Source organism: Microcaecilia unicolor, chromosome 7 (assembly GCF_901765095.1).
Source record: "Microcaecilia unicolor chromosome 7, aMicUni1.1, whole genome shotgun sequence".
NCBI classification, from domain to species: domain Eukaryota; kingdom Metazoa; phylum Chordata; class Amphibia; order Gymnophiona; family Siphonopidae; genus Microcaecilia; species Microcaecilia unicolor.
The window spans coordinates 260424512-260441877 of record NC_044037.1 but is presented as its reverse complement, the minus strand read 5'-3'; the positions used below and the strand labels follow the sequence as shown (position 1 = coordinate 260441877).

General features: G+C 40.6%; 1 protein-coding gene across 1 annotated transcript in view; it reads left to right on the top strand.

The window, feature by feature from the left end:
• ARHGAP15 (Rho GTPase activating protein 15) overlaps positions 1-17366 on the top strand; it is an 816107-nt gene that overhangs the window by 33108 nt on the left and 765633 nt on the right. The window contains exon 4 of the mRNA XM_030209134.1: positions 14830-14919. Coding sequence (XP_030064994.1) covers positions 14830-14919 — 90 coding nt within the window. The remainder of the gene's footprint in view (positions 1-14829; positions 14920-17366) is intronic.

The following is a 17366-nucleotide window of genomic DNA, read 5'->3' as shown; positions in this document are numbered from 1 at the left end:
TAAGCTGTAATCTAAATTTGCTATTAGATTCAGGGTCTGATGCACAAAGGCAGCTGTAAAATACAGCTGTCTCAGTAAAATTTAGCGAGTCACAAACAGCGAATGTTGCACAAAGGAGATCGCATGCAAATGAGCTGCACGGATCCCCCTGTGTGCATCGGTCGCTGTTTGCAACTCCGAGCTGTCAAATGCCAGGTGTGGGTGGTCAGGGTCAGAGTCCACTGGATCACCAGGGAATTTAAATTATTCGGGGAGGGTCGCTGGGAAAGGGGGGGGGTTGGGAATGGAGAGGTAGGGGGCAAAAGCAGGCAGCCTTTGCATCTGCCTGTTTGTGTTTCCTTCCTCTTCCGACAGCTCCAGAATGGCTATAATATTAGCTTGTTAGAGTTTAGGCGCTCTGAAGCTGTGCATTGCCCGGAATGCTGATTAGAATACTAATGAGCTCATTGTAATACATTTTCATAGGGTTCGCGGTGGCTGCTAATGGAACACATTAGAGCTACAGAAAACCCCACTGTGCATTACAAGTTAAATAACATTTTCTTTAGACTGGCTAGAACCAGTCTAAAACAAAAATTCCCAGCACGGTAAGCTTTGTGCATCGGGGCTTCAATTTACCTTTAATATACACTAGGCCCTGCCATCTCAGACTTTCTCTCAGTGAGTAAAATTAAACTGAATAAATGTTCCTTTTCATGGAAAAGGTTGGGCTAGTGAGTCCAGATCTGCTGAGAGGCAGAAGTATAATGGGAATAAACAGGAGATATTGTTTCCATGGTATTTTAGTATAAACCAGAAGTGGAACTAATCCAAGTCATGCTTATGATTCCTGGTCCAAATTTCTGTTTAAGAAGGAGTGAGAAGATAGACATATCCAGAGATAAGTAGGAAACTGTTAGAAGTGGAAAGTGATTTAAGAAGAGTCGATAAAAAAATAAAAAAAATTCATATGTTTATATAATTATGAAAGGAACTGAAATTTAAGACAAGAGAAACCAGGGACAGCCTATACAAATCCTGCTAATTTTCAAACATAAGGTAGCTATATTATAGTCAGAATTAACATTGGTATGTGACTATGGGGCTCATTTTCAAAAGAGAAAAACGTCTAAAAAGTGGCATAAAGCAGTACCCCTGAATGCTTCATTTCTAAATGACTGTTAGTACGTGTTTGCATTCTGCAGACAAAAAAAAATCTACTTATATAGATATGACTAATTTAGATGTGTTAGCCTCTATTTTATAGATGAAAAAGACACCTGTGCTTTTAACAATTTATTCCACAGTGTGCTTTCCTGCCTGTACCTTGAAATGTGTTCGTGTTCTAATGCAGAATGTTTCTGCCTAGACTGTGTACCAAGTAACTAATATCTAATTGTAGAGTTGAATCACAATAAGGTGCAGCTGTCTGGCACTGTATAAACAGCAACAGCTGAAAAAGAATAGCTACAACAGCTGGCAGCTAGTGAAAGAACAGACTACCATCACCTTCAATGAAAATGGGGAATACATAAAACATTTTATGAAAAGTGACACACTTTGACCCCTAGTGTTAAGTGACAGTGTACTAGTAGGGATCAAACAAGAACTGTTACTACTACTAGTTATCATTTCTATAGCACTACTAGATGAACACAGTACTGTACACAAATACGTTAAGAGATTGTCTCTTCTATCCAAGACAGTCAAACAGAAAATGAGGAGGTATCATTTAATATGAGAATGATTAAAACAGGGGTATTGTACAGGTGAGTAAGGGACAAAGTTAAAAGCAGCCCCAAAAAATGTGGGCTTTCAGGGGGGACTTCTATAAATAGCACTAAAAAAAGGGTGTTGAAAAAAAAAAATCAGTGCTAAGCGCTATTCTCTAAAGGACACGCACCCTTTATAATGCTGATTCCCACACCTAACTTTGGGTGCTAGACTTATTCCTGCTGAAATCTGGTGTAAATGCTGGCACTCAAGTTAGGCACTGTCACGCCCTTCACCTTGCCGGTAATGGCACTCCCTCCGTCGGTTTAGGGCCAGGGTTCCCTTCACAGCATCTTCCCTGCCTCCTTGCTTCATGGGGATTGGATCCCCGTTATTGGTGTTCCGGTTGTCCATCTCTCAGCCCTTAACCTATGGGCTCTCCCTTGCCTCCTCTGCTCTTTCCGTATTGGATGCCTGGCTGTTTCCCTTACTTCATCTTCCAAGATCTCTTCTTCTCCTTTGTCATTGTCTATTTGGATGACATCTTGGTTTTCTCTGCTTCCCCCCAGGAACACCCCCATCATGTCCGCACGGTTCTCCAGCGTCTACGAGAATACTGCCTCTTTGCCAAATTAGAGAAGTGCTGATTTCACCAATGATCAATCCCATTTTTGGGATATATCATCTCTCCTGAGGGTCTCCAGATGGATCCTACCAAGCTCCAGACTATCCGAACTTGGCCGGTACCTCAGGGTCTCCGGGCCTTGCAAAGTGTTTTGGGGTTTGCAAACTACTACCGGCAATTCATCCATCAATTTCCACCATTACAGCCCCTATTCACTGCCTTCGCCAAGAAGGGTGCGGATGTGAAGAACTGGACCCCAGAGGCCCAAGATGCCTTTGCTGTTTTAAAGCAAGCCTTTCTGTCTGCGCCCATGCTCTGAAGTCCCAATATCAAAAAACTGTTCATATTGGAAGTAGACGCCTCTTCTCTGGGAGCAGGCGCTATTCTGTCTCAAGCCTCAGATTCTGGCAAATGTCACCCCTGTTTCTTTTTTTCTAAAAGTTTTCCACATCGGAACGAAATTAACCAATTGGAGACCGGGAATTGTTGGCTCTTAACGCCAATTTATCTCCTAGAAGGGGCCTTGAACCCCATCACAGTAATCACAGATCATAAGAACCTCCTATACCTTCAGGACGCCAAAAGACTGAATCTGCAGCAGGTGCACTGGCCTCTGTTTTTTGCCCGATTTAACTTCCGCCTGGTTTCAACCTGCTGAAAAGAATACACAAGCTGACGCCCAATCCAGGGAAGTCTTAACATAGTAACATAGTAAGTGACGGAAGATAAAGACCTGAATGGTCTATCCAGTCTACCCAACAGTCACATTCATTCTCAGTTCTTGATTAAATCAACAATGAACATGATATTATATACTTGATCATGGTCTTTTTGTTGTTTCTGGGACATAGAACATAAAAGTCCGCCCAGCTCTGTCCTTATGTTCCAACTACTAGAGTTGCCGTCAAGGCCTATCTGAATCAGACTTGTCATTTGCGGGACACAGACCATAAAAGTCTGCCTGGAACTGTCCTCGTGTTCCAAATTACTGGAGTTTCTGTTGAAGCTCTCTCTTCATCCCATACTAAACCGGATTGCTATATGCAGCACTCAGACCATAGAAGCCAGCCCAGCACCGGCCTTAGTTGATACAGCCAGAGTTGCCATCTAAGCACCACTTGATATGCAAACACATATGCAACCCTTTAAGTTTTATTTTTTTTATACTATTCATTTTCTAATTAGAGATCCGCTGTGTTCATCCCATGCATTTTGAAATCTGCCACAGCCTTTTTTTCTCCACCATTTCCCTCGGGAAGGCATTCCAGGCATCAACCACCCTCTCTGTGAAAAGAGGTTTTTGACTTTACTCCTAAGTCTTATCACCCTGCAAACTCAATTCATATCCTCTAGTTTTACTATTTTCTCTTCTCTGGAAAATATGTTTCTATGTTAATACCTTTCAAGTATTTAAAATGTCATTATTTATTTATTTATTTAGGTCATTTATACCCCGCCTTTTGCTGCAGTGTTGCAGCCCCAAAGCGGCTTACAATGAACTAGTAAAATAAATACAGTTACAATAAAATAGTTAGGATCGGAAAATCGGGGAAAGAAGGGAAAGGGAAGAGAGACCAAGAGGGACGGCAGAGATCCAGGAGAGATGATGAAGATTCAGGTAAGACAACGGGGCTGGAGCAGGTCCAAGCAAGATGATCCCCAAACGAGCACTAAGAAAAACAGCAGCAGCAGGCGGCCAGGAGTGAGACGACGAGCACCAGAGGCTGAAGAAAGCTTAAGACCAAAGGCGCAGGCATCAAGATGGTGGATCGAACGGTCCTCCTCCGCAGCTCCAACCGTCAGGGCCTTCCAAGCCAGGGCAGCAAACTCCCAGACGGAGGTGGTGAAGATCAGGAATAAGGCAGCCACAGCAAACGAACAGCAGACCACAGCTCCCCGGACCATAACGATGAACAAACGGCGACGGACGTCCCGAGGGCCCTCAAGAGCAGCTGAGCAGCCGGCCCACCGACACGCAGGCAGCGAACCATGCTGGCCAGTGTTTTCCCACGAATCACCACACCGGGGAAAAGGAGAGACATCTGGACACCACAGCAACCAGGAAAACCGGCGCGACCGAAATCGGGCCATCATTCGGCCAACAGGTAACCGGACGATGGCGAGCTCCGAGGTGGTATCAGGAGCTTGCGGATCACTAGCCCGTTAATCAGCCGCCATCTCCCTCCTCTCCTCTAGGCTATATATATTCAGATCTTCCAGTCTTTTCTTATATATCTTATATATCCAAAGGTCTCTCTCCCTATCTGTGCATATCAGCCTCTCAACGCCTAACACATTCGTCTCCCTTGGATTTCTACTCCCTTCTTTGCATTGAATTTTAATTGCCAAACTTTTGCAGATCCTTTTTCATGTTTTCCACTCCCTCTGGGGTGTCTACTATGTCATCCGCAAAAAGGCAAATCTTACCTTCTAACCCTTCGGCAATGTCACTCACAAATATATTGAACAGAATTGGCCCAGCACCGATCCTTGAGGCACTCCACTACTCACCTTTCCCTCTAGAGTATGTCTGTCAACCAGTTCCTAATCCAGTTCACCACTTTGGGTCATAACTTCAGCCTGTCAAGTTTATTCAAGAGCCTCCTATGAGGAACTGTGTAAAAGGCTTTGCTGAAATCTAAGTAGATTACATCTAGTTCATGTCCTTGATCCAGTTCTCTGGTCAGTCAAAGAATTCAATCAGATTCATTTGGCACGATTTATCTTTGGTAAAACTATGTTGTCTTGGATCTTTTAACTTATTGGATTCCAACAAATTCACTATCCTTTCCTTCAGCATCGCTTCCATTATTTTTCCAATAACCGAAGTAAAGCTTACCAGTCTATAGTTTCCAGCTTCTTGTCTGTCCCTACTTTTGTGAAGAGGGACCACATCCGCTCTTCTCTAATCCCACGGAACCTCCCCTATCTCCAAGGATTTAGTAAACAAATCTTTGATAAAGCATGAATTAATATGTGGATAGAGGTGAGCTGATTGATGTAGTGTATCTAGAGATGGGAGTATTTAGTGACGTAATTACATGTGCTGATGACACAAAGAGGCATATTTTCAAAGCACTTTGGGAGGCTAAGTTCCATAGGTTTCTATGGAACTTTGGGAGGCTAAGTGCTTTGAAAATGAGCTTGATGGTATTCAAAGTTGTTAAATCGCAACAGGATAGGAATTGGTTATTGGACAGAAAACAGAGGATAGGGTTAAATGGCTATTTTTCTCAATGGAGGAGGTGAATAGGATCCGTACTGGAACTGGTGTTATTTTTTTTATAAATGGTCTAGAAATTGGAACGACAAGTGAGGTGATTAAGGGGCCCCTCATGGAAAAAACAACACTACCATCAGGAACAACCAGGTGTCCTGTGGTAGTTCTCTTTTTGGTGCTCACCATTTCACGCACTGTAAAATAATTTGTGTTTTCTTGCACAGGGGGTGGGGAGAAAGCATTTTGTCTTTAATCAGGCAGTGCATGGCCATCGCCGCATGCTGTCTCATTACTGCAGGAGTACTGCATGAGCCCTTAATGCCTTCTGAATAGGTGGCGGTAAGGGATCAGGCAGTAAATGGCCATGCACCTATGGAAAATTAGCACTTGGCCATTAAAAACATCAAAACATAGATTTTTCCCGCCGCTGTAAAGAGTGGCTTCAGCAAGTGGTAATCCCACATGCCCACACTACAACAGGCCACTTTTTACTGCAGCTTAGTAGAAGGCCCCCTAAATTTACAGCTGACAAAAAACTATTCAAAGTTGTAAAAACACATACAGACTGTGAAAAATCGCAGGACAACCTTAGGAAACTGGAAGACTGGGCATCCAAATGGCAGATCAAATTTAATGTGGACAAATGCAAAGTGATGCACATTGGAATGCTAGGGTTCACCTGAGTCGGCAGCCAAGAAAATGATCTAGGTGTCATTGTATACAATATGCTGAAATCTTCTGCCTAGTGTGTGGTGGTAGCCAAAAAAGCATACAGGATGCTAGGAATTATTAGGAAAGGGATTGTAAATAAGACCAAGAATACTATAATGCCTCTGTATCGCTCCATGGTGCAACCTCACCTTCAGTTTTGCATTGAATTCTGGTACCCGTATGTCAAAAAAGATGCGGAGGGGCATTTTCGATATGACGTTTAAGTCCAACCTTACACATTTTTCTAAAAACTGCCAAAATTCAAGTGGGGAATATAGCCATTTGCAAAAATTAATATTTGCTGGATGTTTTTGTTTTCTGTGTGTTTATTTCTTTGGTCCATTTTTGAAAAAAAAAATGTCCAAGTGAAAAATGCACAAAATCAAGCCATTGGGATATAGGAGGAGCCAGCATTCTTAGTAGACTGGCCACACAGAATTCCCAGGAGAGCTATGGGGAACCCTAGAGGGCACTACAATGGACTTTAAATGTTCCCAGGTACACATCTCATTGTTGCTCCCTTAATTTGTCTGTTGAGCCCCCCCCAAAACTTACTTCCACCACTACAGTAGCCCTTATGGGTGAAGAGGGCACTTATATGTGGGTACAGTGGGTTTCTGGTGAGTTTTGGAGAGCTCACAGTTTCCACCACAAGTGTAACAGGTAGTGGGAGGTATGGGCCTAGGTTCACCTGTCTACCGTGCACTGTATCCACCACTAGACTACTCTAGGGACCTGTGTGCTGCTGGAATTGGCCTTAGTATAACATGTGAGTCTGGCATAGAGGCAGGTAAGTAATGCTTTTAATCATATTTTTTGGGGGTGGGTGGGAGGGAGTTAGTGATCACTGGAAGGGTAAGGGAGGTCATCCCTGATTCTCTACAGTGGTTATCTGGTCATTTAGGGTACTTTCTGTGTGACTTATAAAACAGGTCTAGACCAAAACATCCAACTTATAGTCCTGCAAGTTTTTGTTTTGTTCCATTATGACAGAAAAATGTCCAAGTGTTAGGCATGCCCAGATCCTACCCTTAACATGCCCTGGACCCCATAGCGTAATTAGAAAAGGTTCAAAGAAGAGCAGCAAAAATGATAAAAGGTTTGGAATGCCTCTCATATGAGGAAATGCTAATAAGGGTAGTGTTGTTCAGCTTGGAAAACAGATGGCTGAGGTTGGATATGATTGAGGTCTACAAAATCCAGAGTGGCTTAGGATAGGTAAAAGTGAATTGATTATTCACTGTTTGAAATAGTTTTACAACAAATAAGAACAAATATTTATTTTCACTGAAATAATAGTTAAGCTCTGGAACTCATTGCCGGAGGATGTGGTAACAGTGGTTAGCGTGTCTGGGTTAAAGGTTTGCACAAGTTCCTGGAGGATATAGTCTCCTATTGAGATAGACATGGGAGAAGCTACTGTTTGCTCTGGGATTGGCAGCATTGAAATTTGCTACTATTTGGTTTTCTGCCAGGTACTTGTGACCTGGATTAGCCACATTTGGAAGCAAGATACTGAGCTAGAAGGACCGTTGTTCCCATTTTGGCTATTCTTCTGTTCTTGTGCCATGTTTATTTATGCCTTCAAGAAAATGAAGTAAATTGGTGAGGCAAGATTTCCCTCAGTTGAACCCATGCTGACTCTGTCCCATTAAACAATGTCTATGTATTTGGTAATTGTAGTCTTTATAATAGTTTCCACTATATTGCCCAACACAGAAGTCTGGCTTACCAGTCTGTAATTGCTGCTTTCCGGGCAATTGTGTAATTGCCCAGATCACCCAGAACCCTTTTTAAAAATCAGTGTTATATTTGACACCTTCCAATTTTCAGGTGCTATGGATGATTTTAATGACAGGTTACAGATCACTAACAGCAAAGCAGCAATTTCATGTTTGAGCTCTTTCAGTACCCTAGGATGCATTCCATCTGGTCCAGGTGATTTACTATTCTTTAATGTGTCGATTTTGGCTCTGTATGTTTTTCAGGTTCACCAAGATTTATTTCAGTTCCTCCACATCGTTACCCTTGAAAACAATATCTGGTACAGGTAGATCTCTTACATCTTCTTCCTTAAAGACCGAAGCAAAGAATTCATTCAGCCTCTCAGCTGTGGTCTTGTCCTCGAGTCCCCCTTTTGCTCCTTCTTGATCTAACGATCCCACAGATTCCCTCACAGGCTTTGTACTTCTGATGTACCTGAAAAAGTTGTTACTGTGAGTCTGTGCATCTGTGGCAAGTTTTTCTTCATCTTCCAGAAAAATGGTCACAGGATCATATATATTTGCCTTGCTTAATAATTTAACTCTGGCATTATGAATCTGTTAGGCTTTCTTAATAATGAATACTTTTAGGCCTGATAAAGAGTGTTTCAATATTTTAATCTAGAGAGGACAAGTGGATTAACCAAGTTATCAAAATCGATATCATGGATCAAGCGTAAGATAAGGGTACAAAAATATTTTCTCACTAAGGTGTTTATCTGCTCATCAAAGGTAAGCTGACTATCAAGAATTTTGATGCTATCCTTCACATCAATCTGCGATCCACATAGCAGAGGTGCAATGAGGGGAGGAAAGTTTATCTCTCTGGATTTAACTTTAGTGTATCTTCATCAGTTGAACTGACTGCAAATTCATGAGCATGACTGATGGTGTGGACAGCATGTGAATCAGAGTAATCAGAAGTGTTAAGGAGATGAATGCCATCGGCATATATAAAGCTTGTAAGCCCCGAGTTTGAAACAGAATGGAAAGGAAGATGTTGCATAGCTTGGAGAAGAACAGCCCTGAGAAACCCCATAATGAAAAGTTTAACTCTCTGAAAGAAAGTTATTCCAACTACCATGAAAAGATCAATTAGTTAAAAAGGATTGAAACCATAGTTTGGAATGGGATAAAAGATGCAAAGGCATACTAGATGATATAGCACCCTCATGAACAAAAACATCATGTAAACGCAACTCAATACCGTGGTTCAACAACGAACTGAAAAAAACTAAAAACACAATCCAGGAAACTTGAAAGAGCATGGGAAAAAAATAAGATGAAAACACACTCAACACAAGGAAACAATCACAAGAAAATACAAATACGCAATAAGACAGACCAAAAGATCATACTATAAAACCAAAATAGGGTCAGACTACAAAGACACGAAGAAATTATACCAACTCGTGAATAAACTCCTAGACTCCAATTTGGTCACTTCATCGAATACAGACATCCCATCTGCAGATAAACTTGCCAATTATTTCAATGAAAAAATTGTAAATCTACATAACACGCTACCTCACGACAACCCAGACATAGAAAACTTCCTCAATAAACTGGACACAACTGCTGGAGAATACCCAGCTGACCAAACCTGGTTAAACTTCGCCCCCCTTACCGTCGATACAGTTGCACAGGCGATCAGCAGGTTCTCCAAAACTCAATGCTATCTAGACACCTGTCCCAACTACCTAATGAAATCCGCCCCAACCGCTTCATCGCAGACCTCGCATCCCACCTAAATTACATGCTTCAACAAGGTCTCTTCCCAAAGGAAAATGGCAACATTCTACTCACCCTGATACCAAAAGACATGACAAAAAAAACAAACGAAATCACAAACTACCGACCAGTAGCATCCATCCCGCTGTCAGTCAAAATGATGGAAAGCATGGTAGCCAAACAACTTACTGACTATATACACAAATTTTCAATATTACATGAATCTCAGTCAGGATTTCGCCCACTACACAGCACAAAAACAGTACTATTCATTCTTTTAGCCAAGTTCAAGCAGGAAATAGCAACAGGCAAAAATATCCTCCTCTTCCAATTCGACATGTCTAGTGCATTTGACATGGTAAACCACAATATACTACTAAGATTAACAGATAAGTTTGGGATTGGTGGTAACATACTTAGCTGGATCAATGGTTTCCTAACCACAAGAACATATCAAGTAAAATCAAAATCAACCATATCATCACTGTGGAAGGCAGACTGTGGAGTACCACAAGGATCACAGCTATCACCAATCCTCTTCAACCTAATGATGACCTCTTTAGCCAAGACCCTATCCAACCAAGGCCTGAACCCTTTCATATATTCAGACGATGTCACAATATACATTCCTTACAAATCTAATCTGACAGAAATCACCAATGAAATCAAAAGCAGCTTGAACATCATGGACTCCTGGGCAAGCGCATTTCAACAAAAACTCAACTAAGAAAAAACACACTGTCTCGTCTCATCTCAACACAGCGCGGATAACCCTACTATTATCAACACCCCAGATCACACCCTCCCTATCTTAGCCTGAAAATCCTCGGCGTTATAATAGACCGCAACCTAACACTAGAGAAACAAGTGACAGCTACAACTAAGAAAATGTTTTACTCAATGTGGAAACTTAAATGCATGAAACAATTCTTCCCGAGAGAAACATTTCACAACATGATATAATCAATGGTACTAAGTCACATGGACTACTGCAGTGGAATCTATGCGGGATGTAAAGAACAAATATTAAAGAAACTTCAGACTGCCCAGAACACGGTAGCCAGGCTTACTGTATCTTCAGAAAAATCCGATTTGATAGCGCAAAACCCCTCCGCGAAAAACTACACTGGCTCCCAATCAAAGAATGTATTGCTTTCAAAATCTGCATTCTAGTTCACAAAATTATCTACGGTGAAGCCCCGGGATACATGACACACCTGATTGACCTACCAACCAGAAATACTTCAAAATCAACATGAATGTACCTAAACCTGCAATACCTAAGCTGCTAAGGACTGAAATACAAATCAACTTATGCATCCAATTTTTCCTACATAAGCACACAATTGTGGAACGCACTTCCAAAAGCCTTGAAAATTATGTACGACCACCTACACTTCAGGAGAACACTAAAAACTTATTTAAAAAGGCATACCCTACCAACCCAACATAAAAGCCTGACGGCTGCAACACAACATAACCAAAATACAGTATAGACACAACAAACCAAAATACAGTATGGACACAATAAAACCAAAATACAGTATGGACACACAATTCTGTGCACGACACCCCTATGTGACTATGCCACATGAAATTTATCCTATCTCATGTGGCAGTACCACATGAACCTTATCTTATCTCAACATCACTCTATATTTGTTTACACCGGAGTCTGCAATCGCATCTCCGGCACTATGTAAGCCACATTGAGCCTGCAAATAGGTGGGAAAATGTGGGATACAAATGTAACAAATAAAATAAATAAAAATAGTATTGTGGTACCTCAAAGGTCAATATCATATAAACTATTGAGAAGAAGTCTATGGTCCACGATCTCAAATACTAATGATATACCCAGTGACTTCAGAAGAATAATTTCTCATGATCCACATTGATATGGATATACTACTACTACTAATCATGATATAGTCAATAATGCCTTTCTGAGTGAGCACTGTACTACAGAAAGGGTGAAAACCAGTTTGCTTAATGTGCTCTAAATTAGTTTTGTCCAAAGAAATCATAAAGTTGAACATCAACTTTTTTTTTTCCTAATAGTTTGGTGACAAGTGACAGATTTGAAATTGGGCAATAGGAAATAAAAAGGAGGTATCTGCTCTAGGATTCTTAAGTTATGGATGGATAGCTGACTGCTTCCACTGGTCTGGTATCTCGTCCATCTCAATGGTAGTAGCAATCACAGAATGAAGATAGATTAATAACAAATCAACTAATTCTTTAAGGAGACTGGATGGCAGCGCATCAGCAAGGTGCTTTTAGGCCAGATAGATAAGCACAATTGCCTTCCTCACTCAGTCTTCAAAACCTCATGTCCAAATGAGCAGTTTGCCCAAACTTATGTGTGATTCAGTAGAGGTGTAAATGTTTGGTGTGCATTTTTTAAAATATACATGTATTTGCCTTCTAAAATGGAAGGAACGTGTATATTGAAAAAGTCTGCTCACACCACAGCCCCTTAAAATCAATATGTGCCACCTATATACATATGTAAGAGAAAGGCATTTTTAAAATTGCTGCTTTCAGTATATGTGTAAACCTGTGTACACATATAAACCTGCTTTTCCATATGTAAATAATGCTTAGTCCTTCTAAAATTGCATTCTTAATGCTACCTAACCCTTCTGAAAGCACCTCCTTAACCTCACTTTTGATGAGTCTAAGCCTAATGTGCCTATTGGGCTCATTTTCGAAAGATAAGGACGCCCATTTTTTGACATAAATTGGAAGATGGACGTCCTCACAGAAATGTCCAAATTGGTATAATCAAAAGCCAATTTTGGACGTCCCCAACTGCACTCTGTCGCAGGGACGGTCAAAGTTCAAGGGGTCATGTTTGAGGCATAGCGAAGGTGGGACTTGGGTGTGCCTAACACTTGGACGTCCTTGACCCATAATCGAAAAAAAGAAGGACGTCCCCGACGAGCACTTGGACATTTTCACCCGGACTTGTTTTTCTTACGACTAAGGCACAAAAAGGTGCCCAAAATGAACACATGACCACTGGAGAGAACAGGGATGACCTCCTGTTACTCCCCCAGTGGTCACTAACCCCCTCCCACCCTCACAAATATGTTGTGCCAGCCTCTGTGCCAGCCTCAGATGTCATACTCAGGTCCATGACAGCAGTATGCAGGTCCCTGGAGCAGTTTTAGTGGGTGAGTGCACTTCAGACAGGCGGACCCAGCACCATCGCCCCCCACCTGTTACGTTTGTGGAGGAAACAGTAAGCCCTCCACAAACCCACTATACCCACATCTAGGTGCCCCCCTTCACCTGTAAGGGCTATGGTAGTGGTGTACAGTTGGGGGTAGTGGATTTGGGGGGGGGTTGGGGGGCTCAGCACACAAGGTAAGGGAGCTATGTTCCTGGGAGCATTTTATGAAGTCCACTGCAGTGCCCCCTAGGGTGCCCGGTTGGTGTCCTGGCATGTCAGGGGGACCAGTGCACTACAAATGTTGCCTCCTCCCATGACCAAATGGCTTGCATTTGGTCATTTCTGAGATGGATGTCCTTGGTTTTGAAATTTGCCAAAAATCAGAAACATCCATGTCTAGGGACGTCCAAATCTCGGGACGGCAAAATTTAAGGATTTGGACGTCCCTGATGGTATTTTCAAAACGAAAGATGGACGTCCATCTTGTTTCAAAAATACAGGTTTCCCTGCCCCTGGATTGGGATGTTTTACAAGGACGTCCAAATCGAAACTTGGACGTCCCTTTCCAAAATGCCCCTCTATGTGTCATTGAGGAGCATTTTCGATAGAACGTCTAAAGCAGGTCATTTTCAAAAAAGATAGACTCTTATCTTTTGCTTTCGAAAATGCTATGGATGTCTTGTGATTTGGACGTCCTTTTTTGGGTCCATTTTCGAACAAAAGACGTCCAAATGCAAGATGTCCAAAACAGAGGAGGAGTTGCTTAATGGTTATTGCAGCGGGCTTTGATCCTGGCATCATGGGTTCAATTCCCACTTCTGCTCCTTGTGACTTTGGGCAAGTCAAATGCACAAGGGGCATTTTTGGATATGACATCTAAGTCTGAATTTGGATGTTTTTTGAACACACCCCTGGCATGCCCCCTTGAGATTTAGACGTCCTTCTGATGGACTTCAGAGACAGACGTCTAAAAATAGGTTTTGAAAATACTGATTTGGACTTCTTTGTGAGATAAACCTCCAAATGCAGACTTATGTCACTTTTTGGAAGTTTTTCTCTTTTGAAAATGAGCCTGATTGTAAGTGACATAATAGTTGTTATTTAACAAGAACCTGTTTCTAAACAGTGAACAATATACATTTTGTGATACAAAAGAAAAGTGATGTCAAAAGTTGTCATGAAAATGAAAAATCTCAGTTGTCCACTTTTGACAAAAGCTGAATGTTTGCTACAAACAAGCTTCAGTGTTGATGGGTCAGAGATATGGGTAGACATTAGCAGTATCAAAATAAATATGTGTATAGTTAAATATTAAAATCAAACAAAAATAAGGCCAACCATGACTCATAGAAAAGACTGCATATTTGCCAGATGAAGGTTTGTACGTTTTCGAAGTCCATCATGCTCATAATACCCCTTAACTCTGCAGAACCTTCATTCAAGAAGCTAGGTAACATGGTTGGATCCATGGCTGCAGGACAAGGAACATCATAACGTTTCTGATGCTAACCCAACAGATTATATTTTTGATTGATTTTCCTTTTAAAAGACACAGAAATTATATAAGTTCTATAAGAAACAATAAAATGCATTTGGTTTCTAGATCCTGTACTTGCTAAATGCTTCTTAACCTTGTAGACCGAAAGAAATAAGGGCTAAATGATAGATTTTATCAAGAGATTATTTGTTCTAAGGTAATATAACCTCTTACTAGTAAAGTAGGTACAAATTGATTTACTGAGCTTGTCTAGTGAATGCAATATTGCTAGAAGTCTTTTATTGCCATATATTCTCATACCATTTACTCTCAGACCATCACTAGTGATCTTGAGTCTGTTTCTTTTTATCTGACAAGTGTCTCCATTTATCTACACACGAGCTGTGCTTCACATTTAATTGTTGTCTACAGAAAACCGGGAATAAACCAGAGTGGGTGGATTTGCGTGGAGCCAGTATTGAATGGACCAAAGAGAAATCCAGCAGAAAGAATGTCTTTCAGGTAGGAAAATATTAATATGATGAAATATCCATTGTGATATGATGAGCATATGTGTTAAAAACTACAGTTGCTGTTATAGATTCCTGTGTAGACCCAAATGAAAATATAAAGCACTTTAATTATTGGTTTAAAAGTGACATAGGCCTTCCCCAACCCTAATTTGTAATCCTTTACACCTAGCCTCTCTGATCATTGGTGACACCTATCCAGGCCCTATTCACTGCCAATTTTTGTGGAACAGAATGATAAATACAGAACTGAGATGTCATATCCATCTGGGGTTACAGCATAATCATTAGCAAACACCCCCCTCCACCTCCCCCCCCCCTAATCTAGACAGTGGAGTGGCAAGTCCTCAGTGAGAGATTCATACTAAAATTTTGAAGAGAAGGAGGAATTTTACATGCTGTAACCATAACCTTGGATGAATACCCAGAACTTTGCTCTAACAGGAATCTTAAAGGATTTAGCAAAGCTATCAATATTTTATTACATAGCTGGCTTCGCTTTCAAATGCTCACAAAAATCATGCTTATAGCTGAGGAACATGGCAATAAAGCATTGTTTTTTTTCTTTCATTACCTACAGAATAATAAAGGAGTGCTGATTGAAACAAGGCAATAATCAGTTCTGCTGATGTGTTATGTTATAAATGGAAGCAGAATTCCAAACTTGAATTAGCTGTGGCATTCAATCTGAGACCATGCATTATTGATTATGTATGGAAAATGACCATTGGAATGTTTGGGTAGAGAGGAATCTAAGAAACAGAATTGCAAAGCGCGAGCAATTCTGAATCTAAAATCCACTGTAAACCAGTAGAAGGATTATTAGTTGTATGACATATAATGATGCAGATTACATAAGCATTTGCATATTAGTGCATTATGGGCAAACATTTCTGTTTTATTAATATGGTAATGTACTTTCTGACCTCGGTTTCTATTTATTTATTTATTTGTTTGCTGGTATTAGCTTCAGCTAACTGCAATTGTTGGAGAGAAGCTGTGCATAAAATTTAGAAGCACAGAAATTACAGTACCGGTGTCTGTGAACAATACATGGTGTATGTCTTCATCAGAGAAGTGCTGAATAAAATGAGATTTATGTTCACATCAGTAGCTTTAAACCTTTCTGCTAAGTGCTGGTTTGCTCGTTGGTGTTTAGCCTGAAATTTAAAGCACTGAGGATTAAAAGGATTACAACATAATCTTAAATAATCCTAAGTGTCATTTACACAGAGATGGTTCTAATAAGTAAATAAAACCATGTTAAGGATGGTAGGACTGTCACCGGCTGGAGCTGAAGTGATGTCTGTCATTCTGTCATTTCTCATCCCTTCCCTTAGGCTCATTGTGTATAAGGTACTTTTTAATGTGATTTACAACTATAGAAAATGATAACCTGATGGCCCATTTCAGGTTACAATAGTGGAGCCAAGTGTAAGATATTTCTAGAAAAATCTGAGACAAATACCTATGTGAGCCTTTGATAAAACAGACTAGAAAACTGGGGTTCATCTTGAAGCCCACTGCTTCTCAACCTTCTTCCGGAGGCTCACCGAGCCAGTCAAGTTTACTCAGTTACCACAAGGAAAATGCATGAGAGATTTGCATGCAACAGGTATAAGAACATAAGAGTATATGCAGATTTATCTCATTCATATTCTTTGTGGTAAAACCTTACTGGCTAGGTGTGCCTCCAGAATATGGTTGAGGAGCACTGTTGTAGCCTGTTGAGGATTTTCACATCTTTTAGTTAGTGTTTTTAGATATTAACGTTGTTCAACAATATTTGCAAAATTGCTCAGAAACAAGCCTTGAGGGAGCCCTTGCTAATTACCAAGCTACTAAATACCTGCACCCTTAGAAATGACCAGACCATGCATGTGGAAAGTGTGCAAAAGCAGGCCAAGTTGAGTCAACTGCAGTTTCTATGAATGAGGCATAAATCACTGTGTGGTTGGCAGGTTCTATATTTATTGGGTTAGTCATATGGATTATGTGTATTTCAAATTGATATAAACCGTCTTGATGACCACTGACTGCTAGAACTGTATATACAGCTTTTTACATGAATAAGTAAATTAACTACATAATTCTGAAAGATGGTTTCATGGAGGGTAACTTTATTACAAGTTGCCCAGATTGAGAGGCCAAATATATATATACCTACTGTGATGCTATTACGTAAAGATATAAATGCTTATGCTTATTTATAAAACAGCCTCTTAAAACTTGCTGAGAATGAGAGACAGGTGCATGAAAGTCCCCAGAAACATTTGTCTTCATTGATGCTTTTTGTATTTTTGAACACAATGATGGAATTATGAGTTTTGAATAAAACCTTTTGATAAAAATTTTAGTAATTTCATTGTTATAGGTTATATTGGTTTTGGGAGATTGTTTTTTTTCTGTGAACCCTAAGATCATATTTTTAATGCTTAT